Source organism: Streptopelia decaocto (genome assembly GCF_964273445.1).
Source record: "Streptopelia decaocto genome assembly, chromosome: 11".
Lineage (NCBI taxonomy): Eukaryota > Metazoa > Chordata > Aves > Columbiformes > Columbidae > Streptopelia > Streptopelia decaocto.
The window spans coordinates 10,409,917-10,436,875 of record NC_138666.1 but is presented as its reverse complement, the minus strand read 5'-3'; the positions used below and the strand labels follow the sequence as shown (position 1 = coordinate 10,436,875).

At 44.6% G+C, this 26,959-nt stretch overlaps 1 protein-coding gene across 1 annotated transcript in view; it reads right to left on the bottom strand.

Moving 5' to 3' along the window:
* NECAB2 (N-terminal EF-hand calcium binding protein 2) overlaps positions 1 to 26,959 on the bottom strand; it is an 83,392-nt gene that overhangs the window by 24,077 nt on the left and 32,356 nt on the right. Inside the window, exon 3 of the mRNA XM_082062805.1 lies at positions 18,303 to 18,411. Coding sequence (XP_081918931.1) covers positions 18,303 to 18,411 — 109 coding nt within the window. The remainder of the gene's footprint in view (positions 1 to 18,302; positions 18,412 to 26,959) is intronic.

The window sequence follows — 26,959 nt, the reverse complement described above, 5'->3', positions numbered from 1 at the left end:
TCACACACATTTGCAGAGCAGGATACACGGTGTGGAAGCTGCTGGCAGCAAAGGCGCTGGCACAAGCTGCAGCCCAAGCTGCAGGTAGCACGTGCATCTCTCTGCAAAATGAGCTTTTGCATTGCTTTGTCTTAATTCCCACAGAGATCAACCACCTTTCACAAACCCCAGGGATGCTGTGAAACCAGGGATGCCGTGAGCTAAATTTCCCTGACCTCCCATTCTCCTGCCCAAATCCACTGAATATGCAGATCGCAAACCCTACCCGAAAGAGCTGACTCCTGATCGAACAGTTCGCAGTGCTTTGGCAGCAGTGGTTGCTAACCCAGAGCCTCAGCAATTCACAGGCAGAGAAAATTCAGAAAGCAAGAAGCTGCATTTCCAGCAGCGGCACAGCCCCATGCCCACCTGAGGACCACGGCTGGTCTTTCACCAAAGCTCTCGACAGCACCAATAATGTCAGGCACACTCACAGGAGGAGTTTTTATGTCAACATCACCCACAAAGTGCTTAAATAATGTTTTTCAGAAGCCAGTTAGTGTTTATAAACACCTACCAAAGTGATTAGGGGTTTGCAGCTAGGGCATATCACTGAGAAAAAAGAAAAATCCGTTATTGCTTTCCACGTGGTTTTGCATTGTAATAATTGATCTGCTGCTGCCAAAAATGGTCTTTTATTTCCTCACATCAATATTACTAAACAGTGCTTGAATGTTAACTTGGCTGAGAAGCTGCTTTTAACTTTAAGCCATCTTGCATGAAGAATAATTCCAATTAAAGAAATTACTGAAGTCATACGCTGACAATAAAAGATATGATAATATTCAGATGGACATTTATCAGGAGAAATGAAAGGGCACTTGAACAGGACTCACAGCACTTCCTGGGATGTTTACATCCCACAGGACCGTGCCTGTCAGGAATGTTGCGGAGATGCAGTCACGTCCTAATCAGTGTTATGGGGGTTTTGCTGGCCAGCATGAGCCCTGCATGGCTGGACACGCAACACCAGGGAAGGGCACTACCCACTCACAACACCATTTACAAGCTGCTCTGGCAGTTTAACACTTTAGTAACTAACCAGCCCATGGGTTCCTGCCAGTAGGATTTTTTTGATGGATTAAATTCAGGATCTGGGTTTCAAGTCTCATGAAATGGGAGGTGGCTGCTCCCCATGAACGATGCCCTTCAGCAGAGGTGTTTGGAGTAGTCACATATTGATTGTGAAGCCCTTTGAATTTCATTTCAAACATTTAGATGAGCATTAGCTACTAATTTTCTTTCAGCTGCCAAATAGTCAACCTTCCCATAAGACTCAATGAAATAAAAAGAAAAATCACAAGTTGTTCTCATTTTTTCTAGGAAAAAAATATCAGCTACCAGAACACTTGGCTGTGAATTAGCTTTTAATTTTAAGCATTCTTACATTAATAGTATGACTAATTAAAGAATTTATCGAAGCCATAACCCAACTAAGTATAATATAATAATTTTCAAGTGAAACTTTAAATTAAGAGATCATTAAAGACTTCTGTGTTATACAGGGTTTTTTTTTTCTGCATAGTGGAGGCCGCATCTATCAGATTACTTTCCAAAACAAAAATCTTTCTTACATCAAAGTAGAAAAATAAATAAATTCCAGGTCTTTTGGTTTCAAGTCTTCTTCTCTGTTTTTCAGCCAGTGAAGCTGTGACGTGAAGAAGCACAACCCTGCACCCCCATTCTTGCTGGGGATGTGCACCCTTTGAGATTACTTTCCAAGGCAAAGATCCTCCATTTGCCACATGGGACCTAATTTCTCTGACAGAAATAGGAGCAAAACACGAGTGCTCAGCTTTCAACCTAGAGCAGCTTTTGAAAAATTAGAGTCCAAGCCATAAACTAATTTGGCCACATAAAGGACTGTTTATTGCTCACCACCCACCATCGTTTAAATACACTGGGATAATTTGACCAGATAAACATATTGGCAATAGGGAAATAGTTTTCCCTGCTGGTTTGCATCCAACTATTTCAAAGAAAAAGAAAAGTCCTCAAAGCGTGATACTCCCCCCTCATTCGTGGGAGTTTAAAGAGCAACAACCGTGCTGTGAGAGCATCTCCTCAGTGGGCTTAATTAAGTGATTTTGCCCAGGGAGTAATTACTGCCATACGAGCAGGAAGAGGCTGCCCAGAATAATCACTGTGCCTCCTGCACACTCCAGAAAGAAACATGTTTCGCCCTCAAAAACCCCACCCAATGTTAAAATGTGAGCAAGTAGCTTGATGAGCGCCTGAGCTAATGAGGATCCCCAGGAAGTTGCCTCTTTGCCCTGCCACATCCTTGATTGCAGATTATCCAGCAGATGGGCTTTTATCAGAGTTGCCCCTGTACTGACTTTCTGCTGTTTTTCCATGGGTTCAAAGCACTTCTACGCTTTTTTTTCTTCTCTACTTGCCTTTCTTGAAACACACTGCCATTTTTGAGATTTTCTCCCAGAGAAAGGTGGGGTGGCAACACCAGAGGGCACATTGTAGAAAAGGTGTCCAACAGCCCAGGGATTACAAACTCAAACGGATATCCCAGCAGCCAGATCTCTGGGTGGGTGCTGGTCACCCACATATCCTCCAGTTCTCAGGTCAGAAGATCCAGCTGCATTGATTCAGGTCAGCCCAACACTTTCAGTGAATCAGCATTTTTCCAGCAGGAAAATAAAAAAATCTGAAAATTTCCCACAGTTATTTGCTTTAGCTTGTAAGAAGCAAGCCCAGTGCAGCTTACCCAGACAGCACCCCAGGAGTTCTTCAGGACTCAGCATGGCAAAGCCAGAGCTGTCCTGGTCCACTGCCGGTGACAGTCCCACTACTAGGGACTAGAGTCCTGCAGAGGTTCCTTCAAACCAAAATGGCCATGAGACTACTGCCTAGCATCTCTCTCTCTCCTTCCCAGCATCTCTCTGTTTTCCAGGCTTCTATTCAATCATGGAATCAGTTAGGCTGGAAAAGACCTTTAAGATCATCAAGTCCAACTGTAAACCTAACACTGCCAAGTCCACCAATAAACCATGACCCTAAGTGCCACATCTACACATCTTTTAAATACCTCCAGGGATGGTGACTCAATCACTTCCAACCACTCAACCAATTATAGAGAGGAGCAGGAAAGTTATGAGAAGACTGGAAAGATAAGGTGAAGAAGTGGAGCATGAAATTCTCTCCTTCAGTTCCAGCTCAGCCAAGGAAAGATGTCCGAGGCTCTCCCAATGGGCGGCACACTCAAGAACATAATGGGAATTCAGAAGTAGCAAATACATCAAAGTCTCATCTTCACAGCGTATTTCTCATGCAAATAGCTGCCTGGATGTGCTGCTTGAATGCCACTCAACACCTGATCGGCTTCAGCTGAAGATAAAAACCCTTTTACTTGGGCAGATGAAAGGTTTGCATCAGCAGCCACATGGCTTAGTTGCTTCACCAGCACAGAAAATGGAAGTTTCTTCTGAAATCATGTTCTACTTTTATTTCCATCTTCAATTCACAGCTTTGGGTTTGCTACAAGGCTTCAAACAAACATGGAAACAAATTATCCTCTAGCATTAGCCACCTGCAAAACTCACTTTCATTTAGGAAAGACTAAAAAACATGTGCAGCTGGAAAGTATTATTATATCTGATGATACGCCTTCTAGTCCCAGCAGCAACAGCACTGTGTTATCTCAACAGCTCAGAAGTGGAAAATGTACATCCAGATGCCTACTAAGGGGTCACAGATGGTCACTCTTGATCATTAGTTTCTGAACTCAAAGAAGCATTTTTACACAAACCCCAGAGCGAGAGAAATTATACCAGGCAGAGCAAGAGAAATACCAAACACTGGATGCCAGCCAGGAGTCGAGTAACTTTAATTCTAAAGAACTAAGCCATTTCCAAGCCCATGATCATTCTCTTCCAGAGAACCCTGCTAAATCCTTTCCGAGACCTACCCAAGCACCTCCTTCACCTGCCCACTGGCTTTAAAAAGCTCCACTCTTATCGTATGAAGTAAAAAAGGACTTCCAAAATTTGAGATGCCACATGCAAAGGAACAGCATAAACCATATGCCAAGGCTGTCCACAACCAGAAGTGCATCCAGCCAGCTGCAGCTTCCAATGACAGAGGCAGACAAGTATTCACAACATATGTCAGTTTGGGCTTTAATTTCCTGAGCCACGGCAAGCTGGCAGTCAGGGCTCTGGTGACCACCTGGCTCTTACTTTAAAGGATGGTCTTTATCTCTGCTTCCTGCATGAAATAAATTGAAAATATACTTTGCAATGCACTTCAGCAGGAATAATTCAGAGGTGCATATACTGGTGCAGGCACATGTGCCCTGCACATGACTCAGTACAGATGAGAAATAGAGTGAGCAGCAAGTCTTAAAAAACTAGCAGGGATTATTCATTCAGCTCTGCTTTTTCCAGCAGGACAGAAAGTACCACCTATTTAAATACCTAGAGTGGATGGCTCATTCGCATGAGCTGAGGCTGGGTTCACTATTCACTCCAGACAGAGGTTTCCCCCTAAATTTGTGTTATATGAAACAGGAGCATGTTTGCAGAGTCCATATGGATCACCGCTGGAATGTTTCCAGCACTGGAGCACAACGATTTACATTAAAGCACCTATAGGGAATAGCTCCCACAGGGGCTCCTGGCCTTCTCCAAAGGAAAACTAACAACTTTATTCTTCCCTTGGCACATGTTCCATCATCGAGCATTTGGGGAGCACAGGAAGAGGGTCTGAAAGCCCAGCAGTGAATCATGTTTTTCTTTGAAGTGCTAGTATCACAGAGAAGAAAAAAATAGGGACAAAGAATTGCCCAGAAACAGAGAGAAGGAAAAGGAGAATTTCGTATTAAGTTTTCACATATAGATTTCATATTACGAAGAGCCTCGTCATCTGTGCTGCATGATTGGGGATTATAATGGTTTCTAGGTACTCTGGGAGACAGTTTCTTTCCTCCTACTTGCCCTTGCTATAAGCAGGATTTTGGTTCATCCATTGCTTTGAAGGCTGTTGTCCCCAAAGACGTTTTGCTCACCTAAACCCAGGGTGCAGCTCCTTCCAGCTCCTTGCACAGCTTTACTCTAGACTTAGGCAGATGATGACCACGACAGGGGAAGTTTCACTTATTTTCTACAACATATGGCCACAGTCACTAGTGCTGCTCAGCAAGACAGCAGGTGAGCAGCGGGAGGACTGCACAGCAAACCTTTACTCAGACCCATTGAATATTAATATTTTAATATTAATATTTTAATATGGCTTTCTCTGGCTCCTTGCCTTGATAAGCCATCTGCATTCTCATTGATACAGACACCGCCCAGATCCAGTTTTGAAACCATAAGACCACATTCATTGGAAATGCTAGCACTCAAAGTCGTGCACTAGGGCAGTAGAGCCCTCATTGCAAGCCAGTTATTTGGAAAACACTGATTTTTCAAGGTAAACTGAACTTCAATACAAACAAGCACACAGCAAAATTGGCAGGCTCAGGATAAAACATACTCCTTGACTCATATGAATTGATGGCTGTTTCCTCCCTACACAACAAATCCCGGTGAGGTTGCTACAGTGTCACACAGGCCAGGACAGACCTGCTGTGCCTGCAGAAACACAAACAGAAACCAGAAGGTCCTGGTTCCCTGCTGAGCACTGGCAGGTAGGGCTGTCACTGCCCAAACCAGACAAAAAGCATTTCAGCTATCCACGTCTGTGGTTTCAGCATCACCAGAGATTAGGTGACCTTCTAGCATTATGGGGAAGATCAGCCGAAGACCTTAACCCTCTCCTCCTTCTCCTCCCCAATGTGGAAACCCCTCAGCACACCTATGAGTGTGGCTGGTGGCTCTCCTGGGGACAGTCACGTCCACAGCAAAGTGCCACATTGCCTTACAGCCACCGCACAGCCCAGGGTGCAGGGTTTACAAGCAGGTCTGCTTGCTGGCATCCTTCCCACCGTGTCAGAAGATGCCGAGTTGAGCTCGGAGCAGCTTTCATACCTCAGCAGAATGGTGCGTGCCTTATGAAGGCTATTCCAGCTCTGACTGAAAAGGAAAAGGGGGAAAAAAACCCCAAAAGAATGGTTAGCACTGAATACTAACTCCTAATTGATTTGTCATAATGTCAAATCCCAAAGGTGGGTGGCACACTTTGGGGAGCAACAGGTCCAAAGGAGCTTGGACCTGCTCCAAAAAGCCTGTGACAGCCAAGTGCAGATGTCCTGCCTGGCAGCGTGTTGCAGAAAGGAGGTTGTCATAGCACTTGGCGTGAGCAGTAATTAGGGATGTGACGGGAAGACGTCTCTTCTCTAAGCCCATGACCTGCAATGCAACTGTATTTTCCTTGTAGCAGTAATAAACCTCGTAAAAAGTATGTGAAGAGGCTGCTAAACCTGCTAAAGAGAACCTCTGAAGTCCAAAGCCATCAAAGCCGAAGTACAGACACAGAAGCCAAAGGGATCTCTGCCCCTGTGATTTTGTCTTGGCTGCTGGTCTTCCCTTGCGGGATCCATCCCCGCCTGTGCCAGCAGAGCCCCTGACCTCAGCCATGTTTTCACGCTCACTGTCCTTGAGGAAAGGTTTTTGGTGGGGATTTTCCTGGGTTTGGAAAGGGAAAAAAAATCTTCTGCAATGATTGCTTACACTTTTTGGAGCCTTCTGCAAGTGACCTGCTGGCCCCATGGGCCATGTGCCCTGTTCTCCTCACCATGGCCAAGGGGAGTGCATGACATACAAGGGATGAAGAGCAGAAAGTTCACGTGTGCACCACCGGCGCTTGGTTTGGCAATAACACCTGCTAGCAGCAATATTCCCTCTCTTGCTTGTGCAGCTGATAAAACCCACGTGGGCACTTTGTCAGGGCGAGGAGGATTAAGCACCCCTCATTTGTAACACCCTCTTTCTGCAACACATCTCTGAGAGTTTCCATTTGCTTTTGGAGAATCGACATCTACCATAGAGACCATTACAACGTAGCTTATTATCTGCTTAGTTTGTCATTTTTAAAGACTCCCACCTGCTGCTCTATTTCAAGGCCGGTTCAGCTCCTCACTCCCTTGGCATATGGATTTATTCTGCAGTCATGGACATTTATGAAGCATTTATAACACCAGCCTGCCCTGTGCAAGCCTCCATGCAACCTGATTTCCTAACTACAGCTGCAGGCAGGTGTCAGAAACAGGATGGTGAAGACGCCAGTTGTCTCTCCCACATCCTCAGAAAGTCCCAGGCTGCAAACCATCCCTGATGCAGTCTAGATGCTTTATTTCATCAGTGGTTTCAAAACCACCAAATAACATTTTCTATGCAGCAAAGTATTTGACAGAACAAAACATCCAGCTCTAATCATCAAGGCCACCAAGGAAAGTGACTGAATATGGATAAAAATGAAACAAATGTTCTGGTTGCTGTTGGAAAAATATGCTCTATGCTCTTGCTAGTTAAAAGAAAAATAAATGTCACTTTGAAAAAAGGCACCTGCGGAGTACCAGACATTTGTTTGTTCATTCATCACCAACTGCAATATGGCATTTCGGGCTGTCAGCCGGTGCTAGACTGTCTTGCTTTATCACACAGCTCTGGAGCTGGGGTTTGAGTACCACCAATGAGCCGGGCTCAGCATCACTGAGGCTCTGCCCTTCCTGCCCTATCGCTTCTAGAAACCAAAAATACAGCATGAAGTTGCAATTTTTCCACAAAGCGCTGATCATGAATCCAAATCCCCAAACTCTGTGGAGTGCAGGAGAAGCCCAAGGCAAAGAGGTCCCACGGCTGCTCTCCCTGCCTGTCCTCCGCAAGCTCAGCACCTCGATGCCCACGGCCACTTGTGGCGAACACAGCCTTCTGCAACTCCATCGTGGGCAAGGGCAATTTCTTTTTCCCCCCTCTCTGTATCCAAATGAGCCATACAGGATCTGCATGTTAAGAGCCCACAGAAGAAAATTTTGGGTGATTAAGGCATGCTTCTCCTGTGTATCTCTTTGTACCTTGTACATTTCACAGTTTATTAAGAATAATCAGCGTCTTCTCTCTTTGCTCTGACAGAGGTGGACAGAACCTCTAATCAGGCACTTGCAAAAGAAAATCTCTTGAAAAGCTCATAAAAACTCCAAACAAGATGACAACACAATAAAACGCCTGTTTACAGTGCAATTGATATCCCGAAAAATATATCAATGCAGCACGCTGATTTACTAAGCTTAATCCAACAGTTGGTTTCTAAGCACAGTCACCACCTTAAATAAAACAGACATTTAGTACAGTACTAAACATGTTCAAGTCTCTACGTGTGCCAAATCACTAATAAATTGCATCCAAACCCTCATCTTTTTTGGGAGAGGTGGGGTGGATGACTTGATCTTGAAAATATCACTCTGCCCACAAGTACATCAAAGGAAAGAGAAGGCAGGTTTAATTACAGCCTACAAGTAAGTTAGCTGCTAGGAGGGGTGGCACTCCCAAATTTATTAAGTTGCTGGTTATTATATACACACTTGAGGCCGGTGTGTATATACACTGGGCTATACCAGCTGTCATTTAATTTATTCCCAAACAGTGCCAGGCAAAACTAGGACTATAATCCTCAAACAGGGCCAGGGAAAACTAGGACTACAATCCTCAGAAGGATGGGCTGTACATTCTGTGGTCAGCACAGAGGTGGCACAGGTGACCCTTTTTGCTCTCAGGGTATTTCCAACAGCTCTGCTTTGGAAACACAGTAAGATATTTTTGGTGCTATTTTCATAATTTTTTAAATTCCGGCATCCCGGTCCCGCGCAGAGCCCGCACCTCTCAGCCTGCGTCCTGCGTCACAGCCCACATGTAAGCAGAGCTCCTCATCTCACATAAGCGTCTCACAAACTCTAAGTACAGCAATTGCGTCTGAGCTAACAATGCATCAATTTTGCTGCCAGGCGTGTTCAAGTTGATCAGCCTCAAAATAAACCTTTAAATACCAGCTGTTTGTGATGCAATTGGACTGCTCCATAATGTCAAGTCTATTGCTGGGATAGTTATTGTAACTATTTTGGCTTAGTATAATAGGGATTCCATCTGGGGGGGGGCAAATTTTTTTTAGAAGTAGAAAGAAAAGATGGTTTCAACCTATGATGCTTATTTACAAAATCATGACCTGGCCCTCTTGCCATAGAGTGCTCGATAGAGCGCTTTAAAATAGAAATAAACAAAAGGTTTTTCTGGATGGGCTCCCATCTGCTGCTCAGCCTTTGAGCCCACGAGTGCTTTCCCAGTCTGGCCAGTTCAATAATATTTTCCCAGCTGCTTTGTTAAAATCCACCGACATCCACAAGCACATTACAGCATTCAGACAGAATCGCGACATGCACGCCCTGCAGCGGCTGCAATCAGAGCAGCTCTGGGGTATCACTCGCTTGCATTCATGCAGCATCTCTGCTTCTCCGAGGAGCAGCTGAGGGACCTGGGGGGTTCAGCCTGGAGAACAGGAGGCTGAGGGGAGACTTTATCACTGTCTATAACTACCTGAAAGGAGGATGAAGCATCAGGGGGTTGGTCTCTTCTCCCAAGTAACAAGTGATAGGATGAGAGGAAACAGCCTCAAGTTGCACCAGAGGAGGTTTAGATTGGATATTAGGAAAAATTTCTTCATGGAAAGGATTGTCAGGCATTGGAACAAGCTGCCCAGGGAAGTGGTGGAGGCACATTCCCTGGAGGGGTTTAAAAGACGTGTAGATGAGGTTCTTAGGGATGTGGTTTAGTGCCAGAGATAGGTTAATGGTTGGACTTGATGATCTTGAGGGTACTTTTCAAGCAAAACAACTCTATGATGCCAAGCAGTGACCGGAGTGGCTCAGATCATCTCCTCACCAAATACCACCGCAGGGAACTTGGAGGCCCTTGCGAAGCCACCACGGCTCTTCAAGTGCCTACCATGACAGGGACAAGAACAAGATACGTGTGTGAATCCAGTGATACACCATTTATAAAGGTGGAAAAGATTTATGCATGCAGAACAGGGACTGGAAATCACTGCCTGGATTTTGCAGGGGTTTGGCGGTGGACCCTGCAGGGCTGAGTCACCCAGAGAAGAGCCACTTGCATCTGTTTGACTGAACGCCCTTGTCCTGCTGACCCATGGTGCTGGTGTCCTCATCTTCCCTGAGCAAGAGAGCTAAGGGACACAGTGATTTTTCACCTTCACAGGAGCAGGTTAATGGCACTGATAACTCTGTGGCTTGCACTGAAGCAATACTCCAGCTGTTTTCTCATAGAGACAAACTTCCCTTCTTGGCCCTCTCATTTCCATCAAAATAAGTCATTTATCCATGTTTTTAACCTCTTGTTATTTCTTTTACCTCAGTTTACAAAGCAAACCATCAAAACAAATTCCTTCCTTATTTTTTGGGAGGGGAAAAGAGTTTATTTTCTTTTTTTTTTTTCCTTCTTCCCTCACAAACTGCCAACAGTATGAGTCACTCAGAAATGGGCTTTTTTGATGAATGAACATTTAACATTTTGCCTATTTCTACTTTATAAGGAAGCCTGGACTAATCTAATTCGTATTTGTAATCTCTGTAATATTGAACTGCAAAAGAGACAGGGAAAAACTATACTGTTCTGAAACGAGCTGAATGACGTGCTAATTGCCAGAAGCAAATGGTAAGACATTGAGAACATGAGTTAAAATTAAATCAGCTTCTTCCTTCTTTTAGATTTTGTGAGTATCTTGGTTGTCATCAAAGTTCTATGTAGGAGAGGAAGAAATCAGAGCAACAAATGTTCAGGTTTGGATGTGTGACACACAACTAGTAAAAGAATAGTAAAGCAAGAAATCCCTGTACTCTGTGCCTGTATTTTCCCAATATCTTTGTTTCTGATGTATTCTCTTATCCCGTCACTGAAAAGTGATTTAAAAATCCTTTCCCCAAATTCAGTCCCAAGGCAGACAGCTTGTACCCTATGCACACTCATTCAGAAAACACACACAGACAATTTTGTAAAACCAGAGGTTAAAATAAAGCACTACAATCTCTTCAAATGCTTACATGACTCGAACACAAGCAGCTGATTAGAATTAAATAGCTTAGTCACTTTTATGGTTTCAATGCAAGATCTTGGTATCTTTCCATTCCCCAGAAAAGGAAACCTCTGATGCAGAACAGCCCTGCACAGTCCGAAAAAGAAGCCGCCAGGCTCCAATCCCAGCAACAAAACCCTCCAGTGTGATACTTCTCCACTCCATTTGCACAGATAAATCCTTCCCAGTCCTTGCCCTCTCAGTAAACCCCATCCCGCGGCTCCCAGCTCCAATCTGCCTCGCTGCCAGATTAAACAGGCTCCCTCCGGGGATCCCGCTGAGAAACTGCCTGGAAAAACACCTGGGAAACATGATTAGAAATAGAAAAATGTTCTCAAATGTTTGTTTAAATGAGTTTCTTCGCAGTTTTTCCAGCTTTGTGTTTCTCCCAATGACCTTCCCTGCAAGTTGTTGGTTTTTTTTAAAAAGCTCCTTTTCTTTGGTGAGCCTGAGATGTTTTATAGCACTATCAGCACGCAGCTGCTGAGTACCAGCTTTGACACCAAGCATTGCTTCACTTAAATGAAAAGTAGAGCACAGTATAGCACAAGTGACATGTCAATACAGAGAAGAATAAGCTAGGACTCAAAAAACTTCTTCCACAAAACCCACCAAATGCCCAGGCTCTCAAGAGCCAGAAATTAGAGCCAGACATATAATTTTTGTGTAATCATTTTGTCCCTTTCAGAAGAGACAAGAACTCTCTTGAATCAGTTAATCAAAATCTCAACTGATTATACCATCCGTAGTTTGTTTCCCAGAGAGCTAATTGAGAACATTCAATATTCAAAAATTAAGTTGGTTTCAATGGGCACATCCATCTCCATAGCGTGGGCTTCGGCTCCCAGACGAATCCGGCACTTCACTGAATCAGGTTTCCAATGTAAATAGCCAAGATTAAGGAAGGGGGTGGGAAAAAAAACAGGAAAAAAATACTCAGTCATAATCATAATTGTTCCTTGCCCAAGAAGTGGAAGGAGTTCATGTTCAACTTTGAGAGGACTGGACTGCAGAGGCCTGGAGAAAAGCACAGGCAGCATGAGCTGAAGCCCACAGTAAGCTCTATCAGGTGGAGTCTCTCCACACCAAAGGACACCAGACCAAACACAGATTGTGGGAAGGTAGAGCATCTCAGAGGGTGAGAACAAAAAGTGAGAACAACAGACCTTTTCCACCAGAGGAAAGTAGTTACTGGAGCAGAAGAACCACAGGCTGCTGCCTCAGCAAAGGTACTGAAGTTCTCCGGGTCTGGAGCAGGGCTGTGTGCTGGAAGGAGGGTGTGAGAACCTTGTGTTCACTTGTGGTGATGTGAAGATCCATTTCTGCACAGGCTATCAGCTGGAGCACAGGGTGTAACTTTAACTAGCACACATCAAGCTTCCTTGCAAGATGTTTGCTGTTTGCTGTTCACTTGGGAACAGATTTTGAGCTCCTTTGCCTTTGTCTCTGACCTCACTAGAAAGCTGCATTGCTCTTATACAACACCAAACCAGGAGTTTTCAGAGCTTGAAGTACCACTGAGCCAGAGACCTGCAGGGCAGCTACCAAGACATCTTCCTTTAGCTCCTCTCATGGGCAACAGCATCAGCCTGGACCCCAAACTACACCAGCAGCACCTTGCCAACACCTCCTCCTACTCTTTGGATGCTTCTCACCATTGCAGAACATTAAGTGCGGTAGCCACAGGCACTGGGTATTTGCACAGCATCTGACATAAACCAATTTTATTCTCTAGGTATTGATGCAATCAAAGTAACAGGGAAACAAAACTCATTCGTGCAAGCTATCAGCCCAATTTTGAGAGCTTCTGGCCCCACAAGTGCCCTGGTGATGTTAGCAGAGGGTAGAAATTAGACAACAGCTGGGTGGATTTTTCCCAGCTGAGTTAGAGGAGGAAGGGGCCAGGCAGGAGGAGCACACGCTGCCGTGCTCCCTCCCTCTCCTTAGAGCCCGGCACCGATGCTCTGCACAAAACACACACAAAACCAGCAAGTGACAACTGCAGGAGAGAGCTCACTCCTGCTCATATCCCTCTCTAGCGCTAACATGATCTTAACAGTTTCTCCTACACAATTAACAGCCAGTGAAATAGAGACCTGCCCCTCCTCACTTGCTCTGCTTCCATCAGCCTTAAGTAAGCAGCGCTCGCAGTCAGACCCTGAGCAGCTGTCACACCGTGCCAGACCAAATCTGGACCCATCTCCACCAGCTTCACTTTGCCAGGCAGCAGGTTGGCACTACCAGCATCTCTGCTTGGGATTGCAGCTGTTTAAACACTCCAGATGGGGCCAGGTGTGCCCCACCTCCCTGCAAAAGCCAGGGCAACCTGAAGCTCCCACTCTGGAAATGGCACGGCTGTGCCGGCACAACACGTTATGGGCTGAAATGTTCCACTTCACAGCAGGACTAATTAGCACAGGCAGAGAAGTTCATCAGCATCATTACTTGCTTCAGGGGGTGGCCTTGCGCAGCTCTGGGGTTGAGCACAGCACTCAGGTTGGTGGCTGCCCTAACTGGAGCCCATGATATCACTGCACCCCAAAGTGACCTCAAATTATTCCGATTTATCATACAGCTCCGTGTGGTATCTGGGCAGCTGAGGGACTGGGAAATCGTGTTTCCAGGAAGGATGTTGTTCAGCATCTGAGGGTTCACGTTTTCTCATCCATCCCCCATCACTGCCCCTCTATGTGCAGCCCCACATAATCCCCACCAAGGGCAAAAGGTGGAACGCTGCTGAACATGGTACAGGCTGGAGAACCCCATCATCTTCAGTTCTCTATTTGTCACAATCCTCCAGCAAAAGTGACAGTCTGAGGAAGCTGTGATGGGCTTCTGAGAAGAGATACTGCTTCTGTTAATTATCCTACATTCACACTCCAACCTTTTCTAGTGTTTGCCACTGGAGAGAAGAGCTCATTTAGAGAGAGGGGAGAAAAAAAATAAAGCAATTAGAAGAATAGCTATAAGCCTTGCGAAGAGATAATAAACGACAGAGCAGCAGAATGCTAATGTCATGTTCTTAGCTCCTTGTGAATGGACCTGTACAACTCCTCAGAGAACTCCTGCTCTAGTGAGATCTCTCCGCAAAGGATTGTCCTCTGCAGCTATGAAAAGTCTATGAGATGTTAGAAAAGGAATTTTGAAAATCCCCTGCCAGGACTAAATTAGTTTGTCATTGGCCATGTCTGACCTCCTCCTGCTTTGACAAGGACTGAGGGGTGCTTCTTCCACACGAGGGGATGCGAAGCGTGGATAAGAACTGGCCCAGGGAGCTGGAAGAAGATGGAAACTGTGGGTCAGACAGAGCAAGGTTCATCCAGTAGCAAAGTAACATTTTGAGAGGGTTTCATCTGGTCATTTGTGACCCTAAAACTGTCCGACTTTCCATTTGCAATGACTTTTTCCTTTAAAAAGTGATACATAGCTTTAGAAAAGGTAAGGAAAGTTGTAGATAATTCTGCAAATACAACAGGATTTCCCAGGTGAATGTCAATCTAACGTTCTATAAAGCCCTCATCCACCACTAAACCAAATATATATATTTTAAATGTGTGTATACACATAATTTGTGCAATTCCAGCAGCATTGATATTAATAGTAACATATCATTACCTTCCCATTAATCTTCAGGCAGCTCCCTATAAAGCACTGCTGAAACCTCCTGAAAACAGCTGCTAAAACCAAGAATGAAAAACCGCCTAGCAACATCTTGCTTTTGCCTCCTGCTCCGGCTGGGAGGAGGGAAGGAGGGCAGCCAGCATGAGCAATGGAGACAAAACATCATTTGATCACCGTTTTTAAGCAACAGCAGGTTATGAATATGATTTTGGCAAAGAAGGGATTGAAATACATTTTGCACGTTCCTGTTGCCAGATGAACTAACCAGTGATGATGGGACTTACAGCGCAGCTCTCATACCCTGTCACGGAGATACCTGGTGATCGTGTCACATCATCAACCTCCTAGAGACACTTCCCCAGCAGTCAAGAAGAAAGAAGGAGCCTCATTAATGCCCCTGGGCTATTTTGAGGTATCTCATTTCAGTTCAGCATCCTCCTAATCACACCTTGCTGCCAAGGAGGGGTTTTACCGGAGGACTGTGGTTCCAGAAACAGGACCCCACTTCCCAGCCACAGCAGCACAGCTACTCCTGCATCTGTAACCAACCTCATCTTTCATTCGTCTGCCCCATTTTTCTCCTTTCCACCATTTTCCCAACTAAAGCAAGTCAAGAAACCGATACAGACATTAATTTTGTCTACTCCAGTAAGGCAGTTCCCTGCTCCTAAAAATACTCCAGGAAATTGAATCAACATTTTGTAATTTGGCTGCTAACAGCAATTACTAATAATCAGCAGGAACATAATTTTCTTCATTTTCTACTCTAGCTGTAATGTAATTTCAATAGCAAACTTTGTTTTGTGCACTAAACAAACATGATGTGCAATAAGAGAAAGACAGAGATACAATGGATATCAAAAACCAGGTTTAAAGATAAATAAACTTAAATCAAATAGCAAATAATTGACATTCAAAGAGCCTTTTGAAAAGACAAAGATAGTATTGCTCCTATGTTCCCCTGTAAAACAGAAAAAATGCAAGCTCCACTCCACTCCTCTTGCTCGGTGGCAGCAGCACTCGAAACTGCAAACCTAATGCTTGGGCATGTGGAGGCTGGAGGCAACATCCTTCCTGCCCAACCTCCTACAGACTTGCTGGTGAACTGTGCGGAGAACAAAAGGCAGAGCAAGGTGAAGAGCACACACACAACTGGAAAGACTCTGCTAGATGCAAGATTGCAGTCACGCAAACTACTGGTTTCACGTGAAAAACACTTCTGCACAAGGAAGCCTGGCTCTGAAATGGGTTTTCTGGCGACTGAAAGAGCTCTTGCAAACAAAAAGAGAGGAATATTTTCTTCCTCAAAACTGATAAATTTGCTGTGAGTGTCTATGCTTTCCAAATCAATAAGCAAGAGCCAATTTGATGCAAGGATTTAACTTGGAAGGCTGACCAACTCATTGCTTTTTCTTTCAGCCAAGAACAGCAGATGCTACACTGCTCTGTGTGAATATTGGTCTCTAATGGGTATTGATGACTGGATCAAATCAGCTTAGCAAAAGAAAAATGCTACTGAGTTGTGAGGGCTCTTGCCATGCTCAGGAGCTGCTCAGCAAGACCTCGCTTGCCGGCAGCACTGTTGCATGACACTTAGAAGTTGCACATGTCCTCTCTGTCCAGTTTCGAAGACAACCCTTACTAAGGGTCGGAGTCAAGCTGCATGTTCTCTACAATCCCCAAGCAAAACTGGACTGCAATCCAGCTTCTCATTTCAAGAAGGTCAGGAGAAACATCCACACATCCAGCCGTCTGCATCCTTCCAAAGGCCAGATGAAAGCTGACAAACTCAGGCAATGCTATAAATTACTTTAGATGAGAGTGCAGGTGAGCACCCAAGACCCAGATTTAATAGAGAGCCCATCCAGGAGCATCACCTGGAGCTCAATAAATAGACCCACAGAGCACAAGGCAGCATCTAGTGTCTATTGAAGAGGAACAATTACAAGGGAAGGATCATTCTCAGCTCATTTTAGTAATAAGATTACTGAAGTTCCTTTGATTAATTATTCAGTGAATAGTATATATTAAGCTGGTCTTTGGCATTTCTGATCTTGGAATACACTTTGAGAAGTACACACATTGGAAAGAGGGGATTTTGAGAAACGTCACATTTGCTTTGCTTTCAGAAACATCATTGGCAGCAGCCCCTGTACCAGGTTGATGAGTTTTACATCTGCTGCCTTGGTGCCAACACACTATAGAGTGATCGCTGCTTTCCAGGGGATGTTTTGGATGGGTGGCAAAGCAGGCAGCACTCACGCAGGCAAGACTTAATCCACCTGCTGCCAGAACGCTTTATAATTAACCAGACTATTATTTTTTAAGCACTTACAGCAAGACTTCTCATTTGAAATTGGATTCTCTTTTCATCTGCTTTTTGGACAGATTTTTTTTTCTCTCTAGAGGAACAAGAGTCACACTGGAATATAACTCAAAGCTGCTTTTCATTTGTATTTCCAAACAGCCTAAACTACTCAGGCTTTTGAAGACGGGCTCCTCTTGGAAAGAGAAAACCCACCAGTCGGCTGTGTCCTTTGTGCCGGTGCCCCGCACCGTCAATAGCTGCTGGCAGGGGGGTTCCCACCGGGCCCCGCTGACTCTACGGCTTCATGCCAAACCCAAACACCGCAGGTGCCAGACACTTGTCAGGGGCTGACAAACATCTCAGACCCCATGAAAGGCAAGGGCAGTCAGAGGGAGTGCTGAGGGAGAGATGGCAAAAGGCAGGTGGACGGGCTGCCAGAGGCTTTGTCACCTTAATTTGACAGCTCGGCACAGCCTGCAAAAGCTTGATTCTCAGCGAAAGCAATCAGCTGCCATATCTAGTGTTCACCTTTGATGCAATGTAAAACAAAAGCACACCTAGAGCTCTCCTCTGCCATCATGTTCCCTGCTGCCACTGCAGCTGCGATGCAGAAAGCGCAGTGCTGCTCACGGACCCGTCCACTCGCCCCTTCTGCCTCACCTGGGCTTTGTAGGGACAGAAGTACAGCCACGTTGGGCTGCCTGGATCCGAGCAGAGGCAGAGCATCTGCAACAGCAGCTGCAGGGCTTGGGCTGCGCAGCTAAATTCCACCTTGAAGAGAAGGGGACACATTTCTTTTAATTGCTAGAGCAATCGCTGCACCACGGGATATTTTGGATGGGAGGCAAAGCAGGCACGGTCCAAGCGCAGGGGACGCAGCGTAATCACGAAGAGACAAGACCACAAATCATTCCAGCTTGTTGTGTGTAAAATAGCTGGATAGGACAATGCTTACAGACATTCACACAGTTACCTTTTATAACACAGTGAAGCTTTTAGATGAAGTGGAAAAGCTGAAGAGCCATTGAAACGCCCTCAGGAGTAAAACTAAGCATCATTTCAGATGCCATAATGATAATGTTGCACTAAAGAAAATGGTCTGAAAAAATACACCAAGCAAAAGGGAGTCATAGTGGCCATCACGAGGAGACACAATCCAAGCAGAAATTGAGATTTTGGAAAGTTTTGCAAGGCAAGTTGCATCCCTGCAGCCTCTGGGGGGCTTAGCACTGCTGCTGCACGCTAATACAATGATCCAAAGTCTCTGTGAAATGGGAGAGTGTCAGTACAGGGAACTTACTTGGTGTTGTCCGAGTCAATGGTATGAAAAAGCTTCTCAAGTTCTTCTTCATTGAGTGTTCCATCAGAAAAAAAGGCCTGGAACTCCTCCAGAGACAGCTTCCCATCATCTGCAAACAGCAACACAGCCACTGTTAGGGAACGGGCAAAGCAAGGGACATGACTGAAAAATCAAGAGTTATGTTCAAATTTAAAGATTCAGAGCAAAAACTATCTCCAAGTGCTTCTGCTGAACTGGCCCTCAACCAATGCAGAGCTCACTGGGTACGGGATGGGGCCCAGCAGCTCTGGAGCTGGTGAAGCTGTGTTGCTCCTGGGTATGGATGAACTGGATGTTAGCAACTAATTGGGCTATTAACCCAAAGCATGACTCAAACCCAAAGGGGAAAAGCCTGCAGGCTTCATCCTAAAGCTGAATTACATTTAAGAAATCATGGAGCATTTTGTCTACCATATGTTCAAATGATGCAGGATACTCATTAAGGGACATATAAAAGAGGGAGGGCTGGAACTAATGACAGATCCAGCAGCACCTTTTGCCATCCTCAGCCAGCTGCATCTTCTCAACACAGTGCATCTCCCTGCTCTGGACAGAGATGCAAAACAGCAGCTACCAAGCATAACAAGATCCATCTTGCTTCAGTTGTCAACTGTTTAAACACACAAGGACTGTGTCACCTTAATGTTGTGTCTTTACTTCTAAAGGGACCCGGTGACGCACAAAATCCATCTGCCCAGCCATACGGGCTACAGCTTGCCGGGTGCCTCTTGGCAAACCTACCAGCACGTGAAGGAGTCACAAGACAGAGGTTTAATAATGTTCTCCTGGGCACCTCGAGAGGAACTTGCTGTAATTTCAGCAGCAAGCTCCAAGCTCATCCTCAAACGTTTATTTTGATACAGGCCCTGGCCAGAAGCGCACAGGCACTTTAACAGCCCCATCTCCAGTGGTCCAAAGAGACCCTGCAGCTAGTCAGTGTTCGGGGGAACTTGTTTCCGGTCTTACCTCAATGATTGAAAAATAACATCCAGATTTGAAAATTCTGGCCATACACTTTGCATGTTATTTTATATATTGGCCCCAGCACTAATTTAACACTAGGCTTAATACAGTCTACTTAAATGACCACAAAATTTAAAAAAAACAAACAAACAGATCAACATACAAGGGAATATAAGTAGGACTCCTTTGCAACATTTGCTGATGATGTGAAAAAGGCTTACACTTAACTGTTAAATCCAGAACCTTTCTCTGTGTGCTGTGGACAAGTACAGCACATGTTTAAAACCATAGCTGAAAGTGAGAATATCTGGAGAAAGCTCCTGTGAAGTTCAGTAATAAAGCAATGGGAGAGAGGCAAAAGAAACTTTGAAGAAACTTTAATTTACTTCTAGTTTCTTGTTCAAGGCACTGACACTACTCTGGTGTGCAGCAGTGCCCAGGGGGGGAATAACTACCCCAGGTCATGTGTTATTTAGAGGCCTTCCATTCATATCCACAGAAGGTTCGGAGACTGGAAATGCTGCCTACTTTGTAGTAGGAGAATGTATAATACATTATTTAATCAAATCAATTATAAACCTTGTTTCTTCTCTTTCAGGAAATGAAGCTAGAGGACAAAATTAGTCAACTTACCACATACACATCAATATTTCTTCCCCAAACTATATAAGTCTGCTGCTCCTAAAACATACCGGCATTGCCAAATGCTAACCCAGTTTCCCTTGTCTGACAAAGACAAATTTAGACCATTGATAAATGGAGTCTAAGATGTCTATTTAATTGGCAATTACGAATGGAACACAGCAGGAGAACAAAATCTACAGCAACACTGGGTGAAAAGGGTATCATTTTCAGAGCACCACAATGGCTATAGAGAGTGCTCAGCTGCCTATATTGTTTTTCCGCATTCCTTCCCCAAAACGTGACCACTTTGCAGCAGCTGGGGTGCAGAATACCAATGCACAGCTCAGAGGAGGGGTCCCAGATTTGCTGTCTGCTTCTGATTAGGGAAAACTAAAGCATCTGTACTTGAACAAGTACCTATTGCTTGAAGCATCCCACCAGTGTCACCTGGAGGTTAAGCCAGTGGTGACACCCCTTGTTGAAAGAGATAAAAATACTGTTCCCAGAGCAAGAGCCCCATCCACACCATCCCTCTCCACCTCTGCACATCACACAACTGGATGAGAAGCTTCCCCCAGAGTGCTCCTATTTATATGGTATCCTAGCCGAGATCAAGGTTTGGTTTCTTCTCATCCTGACTGGCAATGAATATATGTCTTCAAGCATCACGATCAAAAAGATAACAGAATTTCTATCCCACGAGGGCTAAACAGTTCTTTATATATGGCACACTTCAGTAAACCTTAAACCATTGCTTGTTCACCTCAAATTTATCCTTCTACTCAGAGGTGAAGCAGCATTAAATTCCCAAGAAAGTCACATCAATCAACACACAGACAAGGATGGTAAGATGAAGTGATTTTTCAGGAGACTAATCCAAATTTCAGTTTGCTCACCTCTGAAAGGCACAAAGGTGTTTTTAAGTTGAGGGGGGGAAAATTCCTTTATGTAGTTTATATATTATTACTTATCCCTTTTATTTTACTCTTGCTTGACCTTTTTTTGCGCCATATACACAGGCCACATTTTTGCTGCAACTTCTGAAACCTCAGTGTTCAAAATCTGAGCCAAAATGCTGCTATGACTCCTATCTAACAGCCTGTGGAGTTGCAGGTGAGAACAGGGAGACAGGTACCAACTACTGTGACAGGTTGGATCACAGAAAACAAGCATGCACCTAATTTTTTGTGGCATTTAACAGCCCAAATTAATACAGGGTGAGCAAAGGATCTAGAGAAACGAGGTGACAGTGAACTTTCTTTCATTTTTTGTTGGTTGGAGACCCCACAGAACTGGTTAGCCCTGGCAGAAATTCAAATAAAAGTACACGTCACTTGTAAACAGTACTTGGGCTTGTTATCCCCCAACAAACACCACCACAAAGTACCAGTCCACTTAAAGCTGATCGTTATTTAATACAAGCTTGCATAGTTCTCTGCAGACACACAAAGCCAAAGCCTTGCAGAGTAACGAGATAATCCTTGAGCTGCGTATCTATAATTGTGAACCAGCCTGACAGCCGCAGGTTGCTGGAGCCCAGGGGGCAAGGAAGCCTTGGGGGAACTTGAGTGATAAGAGGAAGCAGACTGGGCTGGGATTTGGCAGTTCAAATTAAACTGGTAGAAAATCCTGGGCAAGGAGGGTTGACCACAACACGACCGACACCAGGCCCACCCGCCGGTACGTGCTGTGATAAGAGCTGATGGAGATGCTGTGCTCCAGGAGCAGCCTTATCAGGAAAGTTACAGGAAAGCAAGCTTCTTCGGAGAGCAGAAGGGTCTGCACTCACCAAGGTGTGGATGAGACTTCCAGGAACCTGCTTTTTGCTGAAAGCTCCTGGGTGTGTGAGAGGGAAATTCTCCAAATGATCTGTCAGGCATCACACCAGAGTGGCAGCATCAATTTTACTGTTCAACCTCACCCATGTCCTGCCCTGTGGGAACTCGTCTGGGGACACTTCAGCCCTAGGTAGCTACTTTTGATAGGAAGAGAAATAGAAAAATCGAGATTCCGCACCAAATCACAGTAAACAAAATAAAGCCTCCAGCACTTTTAAGATCTAGAGAAATCTTTGTGACTTTTTCACCTGGACAACCAAATTGAAGGCAGGAAACCTACTTTCACCTTCTCACTCCCCTCCCCTGTAAATCTGGTACTTGAAGTCAACACCTAAGCTGGCAGCGAGGACAAATGCCACCAACTAGAAATTGCCTACATCAGCACTGATCGTCTGAGAAAAGAGATAATCAGGCCACAGCTATTCTGCCATCATTTTTCCTGAGAGAGCAATCTTCATTTTACTCTGTCTTTTCAAAATAACTCAATCACAGGCAAATTACCAGCCAAAAGAGTCATCAAAGTTAAAACTAACCAAAAAGAGAAGGATATAACGGAGAACATCAGAAAGCCCCAACTGGGATTTTATTATTGCACCATTTACCATCGTGAAAATCTGAAGAATTTGGAGGCGGCTTTTACACCTTCTAACTCGCACAATCAGGCTCTGCTCACCCACTAATGTAGCCAGTAGAAAAATCAAACCAATATCATAAATCGTCCAAAATATAGGAAATCTGATGGCCAAGTTTTTGGAAATGCACTCAGTCATACAAATAGCTTAAAGCATGTACAAAATAAGGTCACTGTTCTGAGCCTGATTTTGCTAAATCCATTTTCAATTACATCAGGTTAGACTGCTCATATATTTTCTAGCTATATTGTGAATATATTTCATTACTTATTTTTATTACTTTATGAGTTCTAAAGTGCTTTAAGCCTCCCCCCTTAGTGTGCAAGAGCCAGCAGAGCTAAGGGTAAGCAAATTGGATTTTATTGTGGCCTGTGAATAAAAATGACAACTGCATTTTTTTATTTCTTTCTTGCGAGTGTGTGTGCAGATACACAAAGCCAGCAAGAATATGGACTGGCTTCTACCCTGGACTTTTCATCCAGCCCCTTCAGAATTCAGCAGGAGTGGCTTTGTTCATTTAAATGAAGCTGAATATAGATTTGAGTTTTCAGTCCTGAGCTGTTAGGAAAAATTACCTCCAGGTCCACAGATCTGATCTGTGATGGATCTGAAAGATGCAGATCAGACACTAAATGTGAGACCTCAAAATATTCCCTTTTAACAGAGTTTTTAATCTGCAAAGCCTGCCTCAAAAGCTGGATGTTCTCCAAGTTCAGGCAGCTGGACTCATTTGGGTATTTCTGCAGTGGGACTGCACTGATGGGGATGTCCTGGGTAGCAAGTCCATCATTTTTCGCCCGGTTTCCCTGTGCCACAGCTCCAACTGTAACACAGATACATCCAGAGGTACCAGGAACTGCACCCCGAGAATCGGCTGCAAGAGGAAGTCATCCTGAACAGGGGAAAGGATAAAGCAATAGGTTCCTAAGCCTGGAGAAACCGTTTCACCTGCCATTTTCAGAAGAATTCAGTGTGGGTTTTTTTAGACTATTTATTTTTACCTAGATGCTGTCCTGATGAATGTTTTCACATCACAGAATCACAGAATCATTTTGGTTGGAAGACACCCTCAAGATCACTCAGTCAAACCATTAAGCCAACTTTGGTGTCCCTAAGAACCTCATCTATACATCTTTTAAACCCCTTCAGGGATGGTGACTCCACCACTGCCCTGGGCAGCCTGTTCCAATGCCTGACAGCCCTTTACGGGAAGTAATTTTTCCTAATATCCAACCTAAACCTCCCCTGGCGCAACTTGAGGCCATTTCCTCTCGTTCTATCACTTGTTACTTGGGAGAAGAGACCAACACCCTCCATGCTACAACCTCCTTTCAGGCAGTTGTAGAGAGTGATAAGGTCTCCCCCAAGCCTCCTCGCAACATCTTAATCTGTGGCTTTGGGAAGACTGCTAGAGGATCCTAAATCAGGCTTGCTGAGCTGCCACTCTCACGTGAAGCTCATGGCCCATGTCCCCTGCACCACCCAACAGCTGTGACAGCACCTTGCATGGCATTGCACAACCTTTCTGCTGGCTGGAGAAGGGGTGAGTTCACTGCAGCCCCCAATCTGCTCCCAAAGCCATCTGCAGCTCCTCTGCAGCCGCCTGAAGATTATCCACCTGCTTCGACTCCAGTATCACCATGTTACTTCAGGAGCAACTGAATTTTGTTGGAAGCAGGGCTGGCGATGCACTTCCAGCTTTGTCTGGAGCTGCAAACCCACAGGAGCTCTGCATGAGAAGCACAGTCTGCACTTCAATGGCTCCTTACAGGGACAGTGCCATCAGAGCGGAGCCCCTGCAAATGTCTTTGCTAATGAGATGTAACACACACCATTAAAAGGAAATTACTACAATTATAGTAATTTTCTAGTGAAAGGAATTTACAGAATGACTCCAAAATCACCTTTTTTTTTTTTTTTTTAAGTTAACTAATGCCCAGCCCAGGTGTTTTCTCAAGGGTTGGTACCACACCAAGTAATCTGCATGGATAAGCCAAGAGACAGAGGGATGTTTCCATCACAGCTGATAACCTCTGTTTGAAACACTCCTGTGTGTTTCCTTACGCCATCTGGGATTGCTGATGGGATCGACTGGTTGATGCTGCTACAGGAATGCAAAGGCTGGCACAGAAGAAGCCGTAATTTCCCATACAGAAAAAAATAATAGGGATTGAACTTCAGGAGCTGAGGTTTTGCTTACTCAACTCATTGGAAAATGCTTGATAAATGCTTTTCTTCTTGAGATTGACACAGTTTCTAGGTGATGTCTCCTATTTTCTGCCTGTGTCGCCTCCACAGCTCCCACAAGCATAACCCACCACACTCCTCGCTCCAGCGCAGGCTGCGCTTGTGCACCAGAGCCCAGTTGCAAATACCACATGCAGCTCTACTCTTCACATCACCTTTTTCTTTTTGCTGCATGTTAATACAAACCTTTGGGATATTTTTATTTTCCCAGGACATCTTTCCTTCTTATGCTCAGAGGAGGCTTTATAGAGGCATAAGTTGCACACAGGAAATGAAAGAACATGTCTTAAGAAGTCAGACAATACCCCTCGCTAGTCATTTACCCCAGGAATAAAGCTGAGCTCTTCCTCAGCAATTTGAAGGTACTTCTCTCTGTATCAAAGCACGGAGATCATAAAACAAAACATTAAGTCAATTTTGGCCTATTCTTTCTGCTCTGCAGCAGATGATGCAATTTTGTGGCACAACTGAACTGCTGCATATTCAAAATCCCTCACAGGGATATAGCAGGACTGAGGCTACTTTTTGTGCCAGTGTTACCCTTTTCATGTCCATTAAAAATGGGAAAAAACTGACTTTCATTTCAAAATGACCACATTGGTCAGCATAAGATGTTGAGGAACTACTTAAAGCCTGGTTCTTGTCTAGGGTGATGAGTGAGTAATACTGCATGTACGAAGCAGAGGACGGTTGGCAATCTTCCCTGTAGGACTTGGCCTGGGCAAAAGTGAGGATTTCTGTTGTAGTCAGAAACCTGCACCTCGTTCTCACCAGAAACAGTCTTGGCATCCAGCAATGTCCATTAACATGCCAGAGTTCTCCCCAGGCCGTTCAGCTCTTATCATTAAATCAAGCCTTTTGTCATCCTAGAATTAGAAGTAATTTTGAAATCATTTTTAATAGCAGCTATAGATAGATATCAAATGTAGGCCGGTAGGCAGGGAGACATGCAGGAGCAATACAGCACATTTTATCCTGCTGTCTTTTGCAAAGACTCTCTTTTTTTTCTGTTTCCCAGATAATCCTCACCCTGCTGTAATGAGCCAATTTAAATGGGTTTGGTTTTGGTTCTATTAGTTTGATTTTGTTTTGTTTTCTGCACTCACCCAATATATTGATTTCGGATGTTTTATCACAGCTATTTTGGAATGCCTTCTGAAGAAATTCCCAGTTCTTTACAAATTAAATGCTGGGGTCAGACTTCCCCAAGGTGCAAATAGCCTGGCCAGGTTCAATGCAACTGCTGCTTAACAGAGGCTATAACAAAAACTACCCAAATATTTAGAAGAGGACTCAGGCAGAGATGCCAGTAGCCCACAAAGCTTTCTCCATCCACCGTTTTCCTACCGAAAGCAGGAGGTAACCTGTTTCAGTTTTCCTCTCACAAATTAGATTTCTTTTCTTGCAATTTAAAGGAAAAAGAATGTCAGCAGCTGATTTCAATACATTTGCTTCACATCTGTAGCAGCACAAGAAAATATTAAATCAGCCCCTCCATGTGCTGCTGCTCTGTAATAATTTATGAAAACCGCAGGTGATCTGTTCCCCGGGACACTTTGTACATGAACATGCTGGTCTAGCTCAGGGCAGACTAGTGGGAAAATATTCGGGAAAAGAAACCATAGCTTGCAGTAAGCAACCTGCTGGTAAATAGTTCACGTGAAGAGGCAACACCTGGACTCTCGATGCTGCCACTGGGCTCCAGCCTGGGCGGCCAAGAGGGGCCGGAGGGGAGGCAGCTCAGACGGACACAAACCAAGGGGATTTACTGGTCAGTGTGGTGAGACACAGCATCTCAGGGCTTCTTTGGGCTAAATGCTAAAACTATATTGCATATAATTTAAAAAAATATAAAGAGATCAGGGACATACCTTCTCCCCCCTTTCTTCACTCTCCCCCATCAGCAGATCTCCATTTCCAAGCTGTTCCAGCCACCAGCAGACCCAGCTTAGCTCCAGACATATAACTGCCATTGCCTCTCCATTATTTGTCAGCTTAGTTGGCCTCAGACCATCTCCTTTCTATTGGGTGCTATTAAATGGATGACTGACTTTGAACAACTTCAGCTTTTTAGCACCTTTGATTTATTTGCCCATTCAAACCATTTCCCCTGAGAGTTACAAAAGCATGAGCCACCATGGCAAAGCAGCAGATTCCTGTGCAGAGCTTGCGACCTCCTGACCCAAACAGCCCCATTCTCTCTCCCAAAGGCTTTGATTCTCCACATATTCAAACGTCTGCCTTGCTCCCTCCATTGTTACTAAGTCCTATCTTTCTCTGTCATCCCAATCATTGTAATCTTTTTCCATTAATG